Source organism: Tupaia chinensis, unplaced genomic scaffold (assembly GCF_000334495.1).
Source record: "Tupaia chinensis unplaced genomic scaffold, TupChi_1.0 Scaffold000234_1, whole genome shotgun sequence".
Lineage (NCBI taxonomy): Eukaryota > Metazoa > Chordata > Mammalia > Scandentia > Tupaiidae > Tupaia > Tupaia belangeri.
Genome location: NW_006159712.1, coordinates 3340804 through 3356843, shown reverse-complemented (window position 1 = coordinate 3356843; position 16040 = coordinate 3340804). Strand labels below are relative to the sequence as shown.

Genomic DNA, 16040 nt, shown 5'->3' with positions numbered 1-16040 from the left:
TATACTATAAATCTAGACTATATACTATAATACTATATACTACTATTTGGGCTAAGCAGAGCCTTCCTGCAGGCTGGATTTACCACATGACCATGACTATACAATTTCTGGCTTGTTGGTCACCCCTAATCCTACTCAACAACTGGCCAGTGACTGAAGAGTTGACAGACTATGGCCATTGATTCTTTGACATTGCTTTGACCTCTTTCACATCTGCTCAGCTGCATTTTTAAAATATCTGTCATTTTATATTTTTCAGATCATTATTTGTACATGTTTATTGAAGACATAATTTAAAAATGAAGAACGATGAAAAATAAATGTCCTACCACCCTCTTGGTTATTGATAGTTTACTGTTTTCCTCCAATCTTTTTGAGAGTGTACATATTTATTTTGATAAATACAAAATTATTCATTTTGCAACCCACATTTTCACTCACTTTTATATGATAAATATATTTTCATATTACTAATTTTTCTTCAGAGAAAAAAATTTTTAGAGGTTTTCTTTGTTTTATTTTTGTTTGTTTGTTTTTAGGGCACATATACTCACAGAGAGAGAAAGAGAGTGACATGAAGTGAGAAATAACCCCCTAGGGGGGATGACCACACCACAATCCCTTCTCCATTCTCCTCTTAGGATCTTAGTCACTCATGCACATGAGACTGGTGTGACCTGTGAAGCCACTGGGTTCAGGACTCGAATTGCAGTTGGCCATGTGGGAGTCCAGTGACAAAACCACTATGCCATCTGCTGGTCCCAAAGACTTTATTTTTAATGATTCCATAATAGTGCATTATGTAAATATAACCTACTTACTTGAGGAGTAATTTCCTGTGTGATCTTAAGCAAGTTACTTAACCTCCCTATGCCACAATTTTCTCTTGTAAAATGGGGATAGTAATAGAGGCTATTTTATAAGTCTGTTAATGTAAGGTTGAGGAAGTACAAAATTTAAAGGACATTGTTTACCAAAGAATAAACATTAAATATGCAATTGTTTTCTATTTATTATTATTATTATTGTGGCTTTATACAAATACATCTCTTTTTTTTTTTGGAGAGATTTTTGCTATAGGGCGCGTGCGCTCGCCAGACAGACAGAGAGAGACATTAGAGACAGAAAGCGAGAAATCACCCCCCAGGGGGGATGGTCACGCCGCAATCCCTTCTCCTCCATTCTCCTCTCGGGATCTTGGGCACGGACGCACACGCGCCCGGTGTGAGTTTTAAGCCACCGGGTCCAGGACGCGAACCGCGGTCGACTACGTGGGAGTCCAGCGACATAGCCATTACGCTAACTGTTGCAGGTTCCCTATACAAATACATCTTTACCTGAATTTTTATTATTTTTTATAATAAATTACTATGAGGGAGTTATTGATTAAAGGGTATTAATATTTTAAGGCTCTTAATTTGTATGGTCAGATAGTCCTCTGGTAAGGCTGTTCTAATTTCCAGCAGAGTGTGGGGTGCCTATTTTTCCATATCCTCTGAAATGTAAGTTATTTTTCTTTTCTTTACATTTCTCCAAAACAAATAACTTTGGGCCTCTTTGTCTAATAGATTAGAACTCAAACATTCTTCTTTTTCTGACTGTTCTTAGAGATTGACCTGGGGTTTCGAAAATGATCCTAGTTATTTTGTATTTGTTGTACTAATTTAAATGGAAAATCTGTGTCATTTAGTGATTTTAACTCATTTACATTTATTGCCATTTTTCATATGCTGTTTTGTTTTCTGCTAGTGGATTCCACAGATCACTCCCCAACAGATATTTGTGAAGTGCTGACCTGGGGTCTCTGGGGTCTGTTCCAGAAACTACTCAGATTGAGGATCCTAGAGTACAATGGCGACGAGAGCAAGAACATATGCTGAAGGATTATCTGGTGGTGGCCCAGGAGGCCTTGAGTGCACAAAAGGAGATCTACCAAGTGAAGCAACAGCGCCTGGAGCTCGCACAGCAGGAGTATCAGCAGCTGCATGCCGTCTGGGAGCACAAGCTTGGCTCCCAGGTCAGCTGTGAGTACCTCCTACCACCACCCCCACCAATACCAGTAGTGAATAGCCACACTGAGTCCTGCTGATTGTCCTTCTGAGTGCTTCTCAAAACTGGCCAATTTTCTTCATCTATACTCTATGTCCAAACCACCATCCTCTCTGCTGCTCTTGCTGTTCCTACTTGTACCTTGCAATAATTAATATACTGTTTGTATTCTATTTCATTGGTGACCACCTAAGTTAGATTACATATCTATTTGTTTAAAACTCATTGGTGGCTAGGGGGAGTGAGAAGTTCTTGTTCAATGAGTACAAGATTTCATTTGGGGAGGAAATGATAAAGTTCTAGAGGTAGATGATAGTAATTGATAATAGTACATTCACAGTAATATATATTATTCTTTCAGTCTGTCTGTAGATATAGTTTCTAAAATTAAAAGTCAAGTGAGAAAAAGAGTCAAACAGTGTAAAATGAAGCATTCCACAACAAGTGCTTTAGTGGACGGTAGCAGTCATTATATTCTGAAGCCAGAAGGCCTCTGCTCAGGTCTTCATTCCAGCATTACAGTGTTCATTTGGGGAACATACTTCACCTCTTTTTGAGAGGTTTTCGCTATAGGGCGTGTGCACTCGCCAGACAGACAAAGAGAGACATAGAGACAGAAAGCGAGAAATCACCCCCCAGGGGGGATGGTCACGCCGCAATCCCTTCTCCTCCATTCTCTTCTCGGGATCTTGGGCATGCATGCACACATGCCCGGCGTGAGTTCTAAGCCACCAGGTCCAGGACATGAACCACGGTTGACTACGTGGGAGTCCAGCGACATAGCCATTATGCTAACTGCTGGTTCCATACTTCACCTCTTTAAGTCCCAGCATCTTTATGTTTAATTGTGAAAATACTTACTGTGCCTTAATCTTGCAGATTCTTGTCAAGATTTCTTAACCTCTGTACTTTTGGGGTTGGGCAAATCTTCATTGTGTGGGCTGTCCTGTAGTTTATAGGATGTTTAGCAGCATCCCTAGTCTGTACCCACTAAATGCTAGTAGCACATGCAACCCAGAGGTGTAATAGCCAAAAATATCTACAGACATAGACAAATGTGCCCCAGGGAGGCAAAATTATCGCTAGTTTAAAAGTATTGGTCTATGTAAAACATCTGGCATAATTTCCTTAGAACACATTGTTGGCTCAATAAATACTTTTATTAACAGTATACACATTACATAATATTTTGAGAGTGTGTATTCTGGAGCCAGGCTGGCTGGGTATGCAAATGATTAGCAGTATAACCTTGCCCAAATTATGCCAATTCAGTGCCTCAGTTTCCTTTGTCTGTGACATTTATCTAATAATAAATAGTATGATCAAAAATAATAATAAAGATGGGTTGGCCCCATATCAAAGCTATTAAGCTCTGCGGATTCCATATGGACAACCAGGGTTTGAGTCTTGACCTTACTGGCTTGAAGTCATCCATGCACATGTGGGATAAAGAATTGAAAGAATAAGGGTTGTGGCATGACTGGGCTTCCTTGGGGCTGGGGAGTGATGTTCTCCCTACTTCCCCCATTTTTTGCATGTGCATTCATACACCTCCTGACATTTAAAAAAAAAAAAAGTACGAACTTCATAGGAGCATGATGGGGCTTAAATTAGTTAACAAATGTAAAGTACTTGTCAGATTCTTAAGCTCTCATTAAATAATAAAAATTATTATGACTACTCATTGACATTGTAAATGACAAGGCATTTTAACAGATCCTTGGAATTGATAAGTGTACGATCAAAAGTTGGAAATAAATCATACAGTTCCTTAGCCTTGTCATATGATTTCTAGACACTTGTAAGAGCTACACCAGTCTCAAAGACACTATTCTAAATGTTAAAGTTCTTCCATCTGAAGGGACTGAGGTCATTTTAGACAAAGGGGTCTAAAATACAAATGAGCCAGGGACTGGGGAGTGCCCAGCCCAAACTTCTCAGTTAAATGAAACTTGGCCCAAGCTTCACTGTGACTCTTCTCCTGGGTTTTACAAGTCAGATTTGCCTTCCAAGTCGAGCTCTCTGGCATGACAGATTGGTGAAATCACATGCCTCTCCTTTAACTCAGATGGCCTGCCAGGGCTTGTGCCACTTTTGCGAACTGGCCTTGGCGGGTAGGGCCCTGCCTTGGGGATGGAATCTGTTGTCAACTCTCCAGTGTAACCTATAGCTCTCTGGGGAAGGATCAAAGTACTACCATTTAATGTGCACCTACTGTATGCCTGGAGAATAATATGCTAGGCTCTCTGCATGAGTAAGCTCCCCATTCACTCACATACACAGTCCTGCCAGACAATGTCCCAATTCCAAAGACAAGGAAACTGAGGCCCTGAAAGGAGGCAGTAGCTAGTAAAAGTGGCAGAGCTAACATTTACACACAGGTGCATCTGACCTCAACACCAATTGTGTTAATTTAATCCAACTCAGCCAGTCAAATACAGAAGTTCTTAGGCTACACTTGATTCATCCCATCCTCTCAAAAGGGAGGATTCAGAACAGTGGTGTTCTTCGAGACCTCCCCACACTCCTTCTTCTCTTTAGGCCTTGGTTTCGTTCTCACTTAAAAAATAAATCACTGGAGGGAACCAGCAGTTAGCATAATGACTATGTCGCTGGACTCCCATGTAGTCGACCGCGGTTCGCGTCCTGGACCTGGTGACTTAGAACTCACGCCGGGCGCGTGTGCATGCATGCCCAAGATCCCGAGAGGAAAATGGAGTAGAAGGGATTGCGGTGTGGTCATCCCCTCTGGGGGGTGATTTCTCGCTTTCTGTCTCTATGTCTCTCTCTGTCTGTCTGGCGAGCGCACGCGCCCTATAGCGAAACTACCTCTCCAAATAAATAAATAAATAAATAATTAAATCACTGGGAGCCTTGCAGTTAAAAATGTGAGTTGAACCATCCACCTGACTTTACTCTCTCCTGAAACTAAGAGATAAGAGTTTGGAGTTAGTTTGTTTTAAGGTTTATGTATATGAGGACAGGGAGAATTGGAGAAGAAAAAGCACTGATAGACGTGGAAGACAGAGCGCAGACACACAGTTGACAACCTACTTGGTAGACCAAAGAGAAAATGGACCCGACAAAACTGTAATCTACATAGAGCATTTGCACAAGCCTTGGGAATTGGTGGCAACAGCTATCTCTGGAAGTGGGAGTAAAGTGAAGCAAGTCTCAAATAAAGATAATTATTTGATAGTTATTTGACATTTGATAAAAATATTGATAATTATAAAGATGAAAACTGCTTCTAAGATGGTTAGAACATCAGATTCTCTTCCCAAATTAGTATAGCCAAGCAACTGCCCATCTCCAACATGGCTAAAGACTGGAAGATCACTTTTTGGAGAAGGTAAAACAGAATCTCTGGACCAGAGATACCAGAGGAAATCAAAGCCAGGGTGACCATAATGGAAACACAGTGATTAAGTGAACATGGGACATACAGGGTTTTAAGACAGCCCTCTAGGTTGAGTAATAGAAAATATCTGGGAAATCTGACCAGGAAAAAAGAGATATAAAGAAAAAAAAGATGTAAAGGCATTGACATTGAGTATTCCTGGATGAAACCATTCAGACACATTGTGAATCATGCAACCCATAGTCTGCAAGCTCTACTCCAATCAGCTTTTTAGGCCTCACTCTTAAATGTGAGTGTACAGCTCCCAGACATCTCAGGGAAGCCTTTAACAGGAAAAGTAGGGACAAAACTCAGCACACAATGAAGGGGAGATTGCATGGGGAACAAAACATCAAGAGAAGCAACATAGCCATGAAACAAAATCAAGGTACTGTGTTTTACAAAAAATAATAATAATAACCTTAAGAGAACAAAATTGCCTTTGGAAATTAAAGTATGATGGTAGATGATAAGTCCACAGGAAGACTGGAAAATAAAACCAAGGAAATCTAAAATTTTAAAGGTTAAAAAAAGAGAGAGAGAATGAAATTTAAAAATAAGAGAGAAAAATAGTAGAGCACCAGGTCAGCAAATTCACTGTCTGAGGGGTAAGTTCCATGTAGGGCAGTGGAAACAGAGGGGAAGAAACATCAATAAAATAATTCAGAAAAATTTCCCAGAACTAAAGGAGAAGAGTTTTTAGACTGAGCAGGTTCACTGAATATCCAACACAACAGATAAAAGTAAACTCACACCAAGATATATCATTGTGAAGCTTCAAACAGTGGGAACAGTTCAAGATCCTGAAAGCTTTTAGAGAAAAGTCAGGTCACATAGAAATGATCAAGACTAAGAATAGCTCCGGATTTCTCATCAGTAACACTAGAAGCCTAAAAGAGAATGTCTCAATGCCTTCAAAATCTTAAGGAAAACAATTTCTGATCTAGAATTCTATACCCAACAAAACTACCTTTAATCAAGTATAACAGTAAATATATTTTTAGACATGCAAAATTTTTAAAAGTTTATTTCCTTCTAGGAAGCTACCAAAAGTAGGTGATGGTCTACTAAACTGAGAGAATAGACAATAAGGAGAGAGACATGGTATTCAGGAAAGAGAATAGAGGCAAGGGCACCCATAATAACATGACGAGGGCTCTCAAAAGCAGCTAACTCCCACTGAAGTAGGGCAGAAGCCTGGGTGAGAGGTATCCAAAGAGCTGGCAGGATGTATACTGGTCTGAACTCTAAAAGAGGAGATTTAATTAACTGGCAGAGTCTGAGGTTGAATTTGCGATAAGTTTGTAGAAGCTGAGCAAACATTAAAATGACAATTATTAACTCAAGAGGGGGAAAAAAAGTAAGTAATGTTGGCTAGCTAACTCTGTCCCCAAATAGTGTTCACAGAGTAAAAATTATGCAAACGTGAGAGATTGCTTTCACTAAAGTATGCTATATCTTTTAGGAAAATAGAGAGGTAAGAGGGTGTGCATATGTGTAATGAAGAAGCAGGGAAAGGAATGTAAGCCTATTGTAAATCTCCCTCTATTAGGGAGAAAAGAGGGGGGGAAAAAACCCTAATTCTAAAAAGATAAAAGAGCGGCAATACAAGGCTAGCCTGCCTGTGGGGTGCTGGTTTAGGCTGTGGTTCCACATAGCTTACTGCACATTTCTAGACCCAGTGGCTGGGATAAAAACATGCCACGCACATGTGTGGGCATATCCAAAATCCTGAAAGGAGCGAGAAATAGAAGAGAAGGGATCATGGTGTGACTACCTCCATGCTGTCTGTCTTTTTCTCTGATGCACATGCCCCTGGCAAAATTAAATAAATTTTTTAAAAAAGGCAGTAATACTTGCATATTAGAGACATTAGGTAGATAACTAAGAAATTGGCTGACCACATTGAAAGTGGTTCTCTTTCAGGGTGTGAGTTATGAACCTGTGAATTGTCCTTTTTTATAGCCAACTTTGTATTATGTTAGACTGTTAAGCTGTGTTCATATATAACTTTAATAAAAACTAAAAATGAAAAACTATTTTTATAAAAGGGATAAGACTTGTAAGTCTTTAAATTCCTGTTCAAATATAAAATTCCTTTGGTTGAGAGTAGTGATGAGATTCAGACACAGAAGGGAGGCTGATGATCTGTTTCTTAATTGAAATGCTAATTACATGAGTGTGTTCCTTTTTTTTTCCCCATGTAACTTTATTTATTTATTTTAATTTGACCAGAGAGGGACAGAGTGGAAGAGGGGAATGAGAAAGCAAGTCACTAGGCCTGGGCCTTGAACCACAGTCTGCCGTGTGGAAATCCAGCACCCTTAACCACCATTCCACCTGCCCGCCCCTTTTTTAAAAATTTTACTGTAGGCCGGGCGCACATGTTGGAGAGATAGAGCAAAAGAAAGTGAGAAAACACCTCCCATGGGGGATGACCGCACCCGCACCACAGTCCCTTCTCCTTCATTCTCCTGTCCACATTTTGGGCATACATGTACATACACCTGGTGTATTTTTCCAGTCACAAGATCAAGGACACAAATCATGCAGTTGACCATGTGGGATCCAGCTGCCGCGCTCACTGTGATGTTGCCCCAGGTGTAGAACCTTGTCCAGTGGCACAGCTGATGAGCAAGGTGGTGGGCAGGGCAGGGTGCTCAGGGAACAGGTGCCTCCCTTTCTGTGTGTGTCCTCAACTTGTTTGCTCAGAGAAAATTTCTCTTTTATTTTCATCATGGTCTTACTATTGATCAGTGGGTAACAATTAGTGTTAACAACCTTAAAATTCTGTTAGAAAATGGTACTTAAGGTGATGTCCCCAGCAATGTTTTCAGCCAGGTCTCACCTTGAAACCTGCAAGTCCAACGAAGACCAGAGAAATTAGAAGACAAAGGGTGAGGGGCCAGCAGGTGGCGTGGTAGTTAAGGGCACTGGACTCTCAGATGGCCAAGCGCGATTTGAGTCCCGGACCTGGCGCCTTGCTTTCTCACCTCTCTCTCTCTCTCTCTCTCTCTCTCTCTCTCTCGTCAAATGGAAATAAGTAAAAAAAATAATTCTTAAAAAAAAAAAAAAAAAAGACAAGGAATGAAAACTCCAGCACGGAAAGTACACCTCTCTGTCCCTAGAGTCCCTGTTCCATGCTCTAGACCAGGGTGACAAGGCCATCTGCACCTGCATGTTGCCCACATGCGTGTCTTCTGGTAAACCCTGGCCTTCATCACTGTCATCATCCGACTCAGTGGAAACAGAACATTGCATGTGATGCAAAACATCTTTTATGTTCCGGAAGTTTTTCTCTTTCTCAGACTTTCCCTTCTGACTTTGCTCATGTCTTATCAGAAGGCCTATTAAACTATTTTAACCAAATCCAAAGAACAGCATCCCCTCATGACTGTCACTTCCAGACACTGAAAATTGTCAGCAACCTTCAAATAAAGCTTCTGTATCCTCAGAAAAATCCAGATCTTAGCGGGAATCCACATGTGAACAGGCAGGGTGTTCGGGTGACGGTAAGTGGGAAGGGGAAATGGAGAAACTGCTGAAGCCATGTGACCAAGGACTCCCCAGAGAAACAGCTCTCAGGCTGCCCAGGAACAACTATCCTGTTCTGAATAGTGGGACCGCTTTTGCCTGCAGGACACCACAAGTCTGAGGTCCGGCTCTTTTTCCCACTTCACATGACCAGCTAGGAAGCTCAGAGCCAGGTTGTGCTATGCCCTAACCTCATGCTTCTTTTTTTGTTTTTGCCTTGTTGCCCTTATTTTCCCATTGTCTCATTTTCCTTACTTAAAGTATATTTTACTGGGTTCTGTTCACCTTCATAAGCCTTAACATCCATTTTCAAGAAATAAGTAAATTCTGTTTTAAAGGTACAGTAAGATTATAGCTACACGATAGAATCATAGATAAACATTAGACAGCAACTTGGGCAAAAGATCAGGATCATAGGGTTATGGATAATTTATTTTTCTTTTCAAAGGCTCATTAATATTATAAAGTAGAATAATTTTATTGTGTTTTGTATGAATTTATTGTAATTTTTGTAATTTTGTAATTTTTCTAATTATAGGAAGTTCATGAGAGAAAATGGAAAATACAGAAAAACGTAGGGATGAAAATTAATATTCCTGAATTAATATTCATCATCTCTCTAGAAATCAGTGTTATCTTTTTGGTATATTTCTGGTCTTTTTTTAGATGTGTATGTGTGTGTCTATATTTGTCATCTGTGTATATTTACCAAATATAAATTATTCTTTACATTTTTTTAAGCTTGTTTTTATGTAACAGTAAGTTTGAGACATTTCCCCCCATCATTCAATATTTTCCTGTACCATCATTATAAATTGGGGAAATCATGTGTCCCCTATTTTACCCATGTACCTTATTTATTAACGCATTCCCCTTTGCTGGACACTCAGTTGTTCCTTAATACTCCTCTGTCTGGGTTCATTTAGATGGCCAAATAAACCACCTCTGCTGGAATGTTGTTTCTTCTACTGAAGTTCTTTTTTTTTTTTTTTTTTTTCTTTTTTACTTACAGTGGTTTCTGGTTCATCATCCAGCTCTAAGTATGACCCGGAGATCTTAAAAGCTGAAATTGCCACTGCAAAATCCCGGGTAGGGCTTCTTCATCTGTGTCGTGAATGGGCCCGCCCCCCGCCCCGAGGCCAGTGCAGGTGTCTCGGCCTGGCTATGGCGGCCAGTGCTAACAAGGCTCTAATACTTCAGAAGTGGTGATAATATGATGGACGGAAGCTACCGTTTCACATGCACTCCCTGTACCAGACGCGCTACTACCGCGTAATCTGCATTACCTTATTAACTCATGATTACCTTGGGGGATAGGTATTAGTATTCCTCATCTGCTGACAAGGTGACTAAGACCAGTAGTTAAGTGACTTGCTCGTGGTAAAGTCAGTATTTTGAACACTGGTTGAATTAAACCCCAAGTCATTTCTACAAATGCAGATACCTGCAAGAAAACACAAATGGAGAAAGTGATGTTGGGGTGAGGCAGAAGGGAGTAGTAGGGACTGGTACCCTAGGGAAGTATACTCTATCTAAAGGGGTAATGGAAACTCATCTTTCTTAAAGGAGATTTTTGCTAAAGGGTGCATGTGCTCACCCAAGAGACAGAGACAGAAAGCAAGAAATCACCCTCCCCCCATCCCCAATGGGGAATGGCCATGCCACAGTTTCTTCTCCTTCATTCTCCTCTAGGGATTTTGGGCATTTCCGCACACACACCCAGTGTGAGTTTCAAGCCACTGGGTCCAGGACTTGAGCCATGGTCGGGCACGTTGGAGTCCAGCACCTTAACCACTATGCCACCTTGTGGCCTCTAGAATTTCATCTTTCGTTTGTATGCTGAAATATAGGCTCAGTGTTAACATATTAAAACATTCATAATACAGTGAAGGCTGAAAGGCCTGACTCCCAGGGCACCTCTTACCTCTAAGGTTCCCACAGTTGCCTCTCTCATCCCTTGTCTGCCCAAAGTCACACACGACCCTAGAGACTGCCATTATCCTCATCCATCCAAACAGGACAGGGAGGCTCACAATGGTACGATACCGTGAGAGAGATCACACAGCTCAGAAGTGGGAAGGCCTAGCTCTTTCCCAGGTCAGTAGTTCTCTGCTTCCTGTTTCCTTGGAGCAAGGCCTAGCTAGGTGCGACCTTAGGAAAACTGGTCGGGATGCTGACTGAATGCGCAGCTGCAGACCTAAGACCAGCATCGGTGAGGAAAGGCTGTTTTGGCTAGTGGGCTCACGGATGTTGACTCGAGTCATTGTACAGGAGCATTGGAGGGCTCTGGGTTCCTCTTTCAGGACAAGGCAGCCTCTGACCCAGCCCCATTGTTGTCTTCTGCCCTCAGGTCAACAAACTGAAGAGAGAGATGGTTCACCTGCAGCATGAGCTGCAGTTCAAAGAGCGTGGCTTCCAGACCCTGAAGAAGTAAGTCCACCCTGCCCTGCAAAGCAGTGGAGTCCCTCTCCCAGGACCACCTCTGGCCTCTCTCCTCGAAAGGTGGCTCTGTCACTCCATTCCAGTTCTGTTCCCCTGGCATTTACTGAAGATGCTGCATGCCCAGTGGGGGGGCTTGGAAAGAGGAAAGGGAGGTCTCTTTGTCCTCTGAACTCCTGAAGTCATTAAGGTCCGTTTCACTCTTCAGTCACAGAAATAAGTATTACTGAGCGTTCCTGTGTGTGTCTCTTCTAGTAGATCCGGTAGGGTCTTACGTGCACACAAACGAAACAAACCGCCTTTCCCCGTGGCCCCTGAAAATGAGTGGCCACTTCTGAGCTCCAGTGAAGGAACAATGGTCTCTTCCAGCCACCGATTACTAGAAAAGTATGCGTGATATTATGTGTGTTCTCCTTTATGAGTAACTTAAGAACTTTTCAGGGTAACTGAGCAAATGTAATTTTTACTTAGAAGCTTACTTGCAGCCAAGTGAGAGCTCTTTTGTTTCACAAGAGCAAATGTGTTCATTGTCACAATAATGATTATACTAGCCATGATTTGTTGAGCACCTACCCTATCCAAGAAACTCATTTGAGGTCAACAGATGACATGGTTGTTAAGGCACTGGACTCCCGCATGGCCTACTGTGGTTCAAGTCTCCCTTAGACTGCCAGGGAGGCCACACCTCTGCAGATGGCTGTTGCCATAGTCGCTTGATTTTCTCTCTTTCTGACTATACCTTTTCTTCATCTCTGCACCTAAAAGCCACTTCTCCTATCCTGTGGCCACAGCCCTGAGCCCTTGGGTGCCTGTCTCCACGCCCAAGCCCTACTAATTAAGGGAATTGTAGCTACCAGTTAGGGAGCCAGCTGGTTCTTATGCGCATCTTCTCTCCTAACCCTCACCATCTGGGATGAGCTGTCATGAATCCAGCACAAAACATGATCTAAGAAAGTATGGCTTGGGGTCAGCAGGTGACATAGTAGTTAAGACACTGGACTCCCACATGGCTGACTGCGATTGGAGTCCTGGGCCCAGCAGCTTAATAATCATACTGGGACACTAGCAGTTGGTGTAATGGCTATGTCATTGGACTCCCATGTAGTCAACCACAATTTGAGTCCCAGACCCAGTGGCTTAAACTCACACTGGGCTCGTGTGCATGTGTGCCCAAGATCCCGAGAGGAAAATAGAAGAGAAGGGATTGCGGCATGGCCATCCCCCCCTGGGGGGTGATTTCTCGCTTTCTGTCTCTCTGTCTCTGTCTTTCTGGCGAGTGCATATGTCTATAAACCCCGGCGGGGAGAATGGAGGAGAAGGGACCGCAGTGTGGACAACCCCCTGAGGGGTGAACTTTCTTTCTCACTGTCTTTCTCTGGCGAGTACACATGCCCTATCACAAAAAAACTAAAAAAAAAAAAAAAAGACTATATTACACATTTTTTTTGTTCTACAAATCACTAAGTGATGTCATATATCTGTTTACATAACTGTTACATGTGTGATGCACATGCACACATGTGCCAATCCTGCCTCCCAAACAGATTCTAAACTCATTGGAGCCAGGGACCATCTTGGCAAGCTTCAGTGGTGCCAAGGACAGTTCAGGGCAGGAGGCAAGGTTAGACAATCCCTGTTTTTGATCTGTTAAAGTAATAGCCTCAGTCCTCCCTTGCACATAGTTTTAGAGTTGCTCACTCCTGCATCATCTTGCCCTCCCCTCCTCTGGGATCCCACAATCCTCAAGAGAGCTCCTGGTTAGAGCACTTGCCATTATTCTCAGAGCCACCCCAAACCTGTTTTACCACTTTGTCACCCTTAGCAGCAGTGAAAATTCCTGTCCTTGGTAAACTGAAGCTGAAACCCCAGAGACAAGCCTCTGTTCTTCTCCCCTCTCTCTGCCCCATGTTTGATTTCTGGCCCAGATAAGACTCTTGCAGCTCTGTCTGCCCACACTCCCTAGCTGGAAGCCTGCTCATCCAAAGCGGAAGAAGCCACCTGTTTTATGTACACCTTAGCGTAGAGGGCTGGGAACGTTGCCTCAAGAGGCAAATGACCCCAGGTTCAAATCCAAGTTCCCAAGAACCTTGGGAAAATGACTCAGTCCCTCTGAGCTTCGATTTCTTTGTCTGAAAAAACTAATGGTTGTGAAGATTAAGTTGATAAACCCCATGTCAAGTGCACGACAGAACCTGGCATGTAGAAAGTGCTTGTTGAGATTAGGGTGGGGTGGTGACCTCTAGCTGCCTGCTTAGATTCGGGAAGGGAACGCAGATGAACTGTACATCTGCCCAGGGCTAGAGGCCTAGCCAAGGAGGCTCTTCATACCAGGACCTCATTTCATTCTCCTTAACCAACACCCCCATTTATTTATTTATTATTTGTTTGTTTGTTTGTTTGTTTAAAGATTTTTGCCATGAGGGTTGTGGGCTCGCCAGATCCCACATTTTAGAGATGAACAGAGACAGAGAGAGAGAAGAAGTGAGAAATCACCCCCTCTCTCCCTCCCCAGGGAGGATGGCCATACTGCAGTCCCTTGTCCTCCATTCTCTTCTCGGAATTTTGGGCACACAAGCACACGTGTCCGGCATGTTTTTTACCATCAGGTCCAAGAATCTAACTGTGGAGTCGGCCGTGTGGTATCCAGTACCTTAACCACCACACCACCTGCTGTGCCTATCTTTGTCCCTTTCTAGAGGTGTGTTTGTTCTGCCCCCTTTCATAGATGAGAACGGTAACAGTTGAAAATTCGCCCAGGACCGTGGAGCTAGCAAGTGTCAGAGCTGGGACTAAAACCCACACTGTTAGATTTCGAAGCCCATGTCTCAATGCCTCTCTTACCAGTATTATTCTAGCATCCCAGATAACCACCCTCCTCATACCCAGAAAACATAAGGCTCTTTTCTGTCTCCCTTGGAATCCTTTTTAGAGTCTAGACGAGGACAGTCCAGTCATTTCCATCTTTGTAAACTATGTGGGAAGGTAAAACTCTCATGTAAGGAGCGACTGAGGAGTTGAGTTGCCAGGATAACTTTGACCAAATGTAATTTTCACTTTTAGAGGCTGATCTGCAGCCAAGTAAGATACAGCTCTGTGTGTTGTTTCCCAGGAGCCGCTGTGTTAACCATCACGGCTGGGATTATGCGGGCCAAGATTTGCTGAGCAGCTACTCAGTGCTGCAAAGCCATTTGTTCGCTTCATCAACAGCACCCCTAGTTTGGAAAGAAAAGAGAAAAAAATGTTTGCTGAGGACTGAGGGATATGTCAATAGAAAAATCAAGATGAAAGCTTTGGGCTTTGGCCGGTCAGTTCCCTTGAGCGCTTGTGAACAGAAACAGTTGAGAGTCGAGACTTGGCAGCTCATGGGTGGGGAGATGCAGCCTCTTCCTGCATGTCCCCACAGCCCATGTGCCCAGGTAGGAGCTGTCTGGACAAGACCAGGAGGTGTGGGCTCTGTCAAAACTCTGCCCGGCTTGTCTGTGGATTCCAGGCATGTGACTCTCTGGAAGCCTGAGACAAGGGACAGCTGCATGACTTGGAAATCCTCAAACACAAGCCATCCACCCCCACACACATACACACACAGACATTTTCTTTCTCACACACACACACTTTTCTTTTCCCTTGACGAAATGTTAAAAGATGCATTCACCACGTGCATAATGGCGACCATTTGTTCTCCCTCCAGCCCCTCCCCGCCCCAGCTTCATCCCAAGAGCGTACTCTCAGGGCTGCTGTGGAGCCGAATTCCAGAGCCCGGGTTGCTAAGGCCCTTGAAGGAATCAGGTAGAGGCTGTTTGAGGCCCAGTAGACAAATCGCCTCTGTCCCGTCCTGCTGGGGACTCTGCCATTCTTGCCCTGTTAGCAGAAGACAGCTGGGCATCCTCAGGCAGTGTCTCTCCTGGACCCCACACCCCATCTGGGGCAGAGCCACCTCCCCTCCAGACACTTGCTCTGGGGGAGCCTCCTTCCCACCGAGCTGCTTCAGCAAGACTCTCCTGGGGGAAATCCCATAGACTAATTTTTTAGGCTAAATTTGAGTCCCATCTTAGCCGACCTGGCAGGCTTGCCCAAGCCCAAGTCCTCGAAAGGAATAGACAGGCTATTTTTAGTGGGGAGGCATAAATGGGGCTTTGTTTTCCCTCATGGAGGCCAAGGAACCACAGGGGGAGTCCGTGTTGAGGCCAAGCACCTGCCTCCCCTCTCCTCTGCTCCACAGCACAGACCATGAGACCAGGATGAAAACCTGCTCCTGCCCAGTGATTCCCCCCAGTTTATTTTTAGCCCAGGATAATTTGTCCTCTTCCAGGAAACCAGAAAGGAATGCCTGTGAGCAGTTTCTAGTTCTGAAATAATGGGTTTGTGGTGTTCCTTCAGACTGTAAAACTTCCTTTTTGCCACCATGGACTGAGACCTCAGGCCTGGTCTTTGGTGAAACTGGAGTGAAAATGTTTCTCTGCCTTCTGAACCTTTTCCACACCATTGCCCTCTTTCTCCCGGGGCTCAGGACCCCATCAGTCATCTCTGCTTTGGTCTGACCTTCAGAGAACTCCACAAGACTCTTAGGTTGTTTGTTTTGTTTTCTAAACCCCCCCCCCCCCCCCCCAAGGGAAGACCG

The 16040-nt window shown here is 43.4% G+C and overlaps 1 protein-coding gene across 1 annotated transcript in view; it reads left to right on the top strand.

The window, feature by feature from the left end:
• WWC1 (WW and C2 domain containing 1) overlaps positions 1-16040 on the top strand; it is an 83165-nt gene that overhangs the window by 10833 nt on the left and 56292 nt on the right. The window contains exons 3-5 of the mRNA XM_014587757.1: positions 1821-2024; positions 9996-10072; positions 11334-11413. Of these exons, the coding sequence (XP_014443243.1) occupies positions 1821-2024; positions 9996-10072; positions 11334-11413 (361 nt within the window). The remainder of the gene's footprint in view (positions 1-1820; positions 2025-9995; positions 10073-11333; positions 11414-16040) is intronic.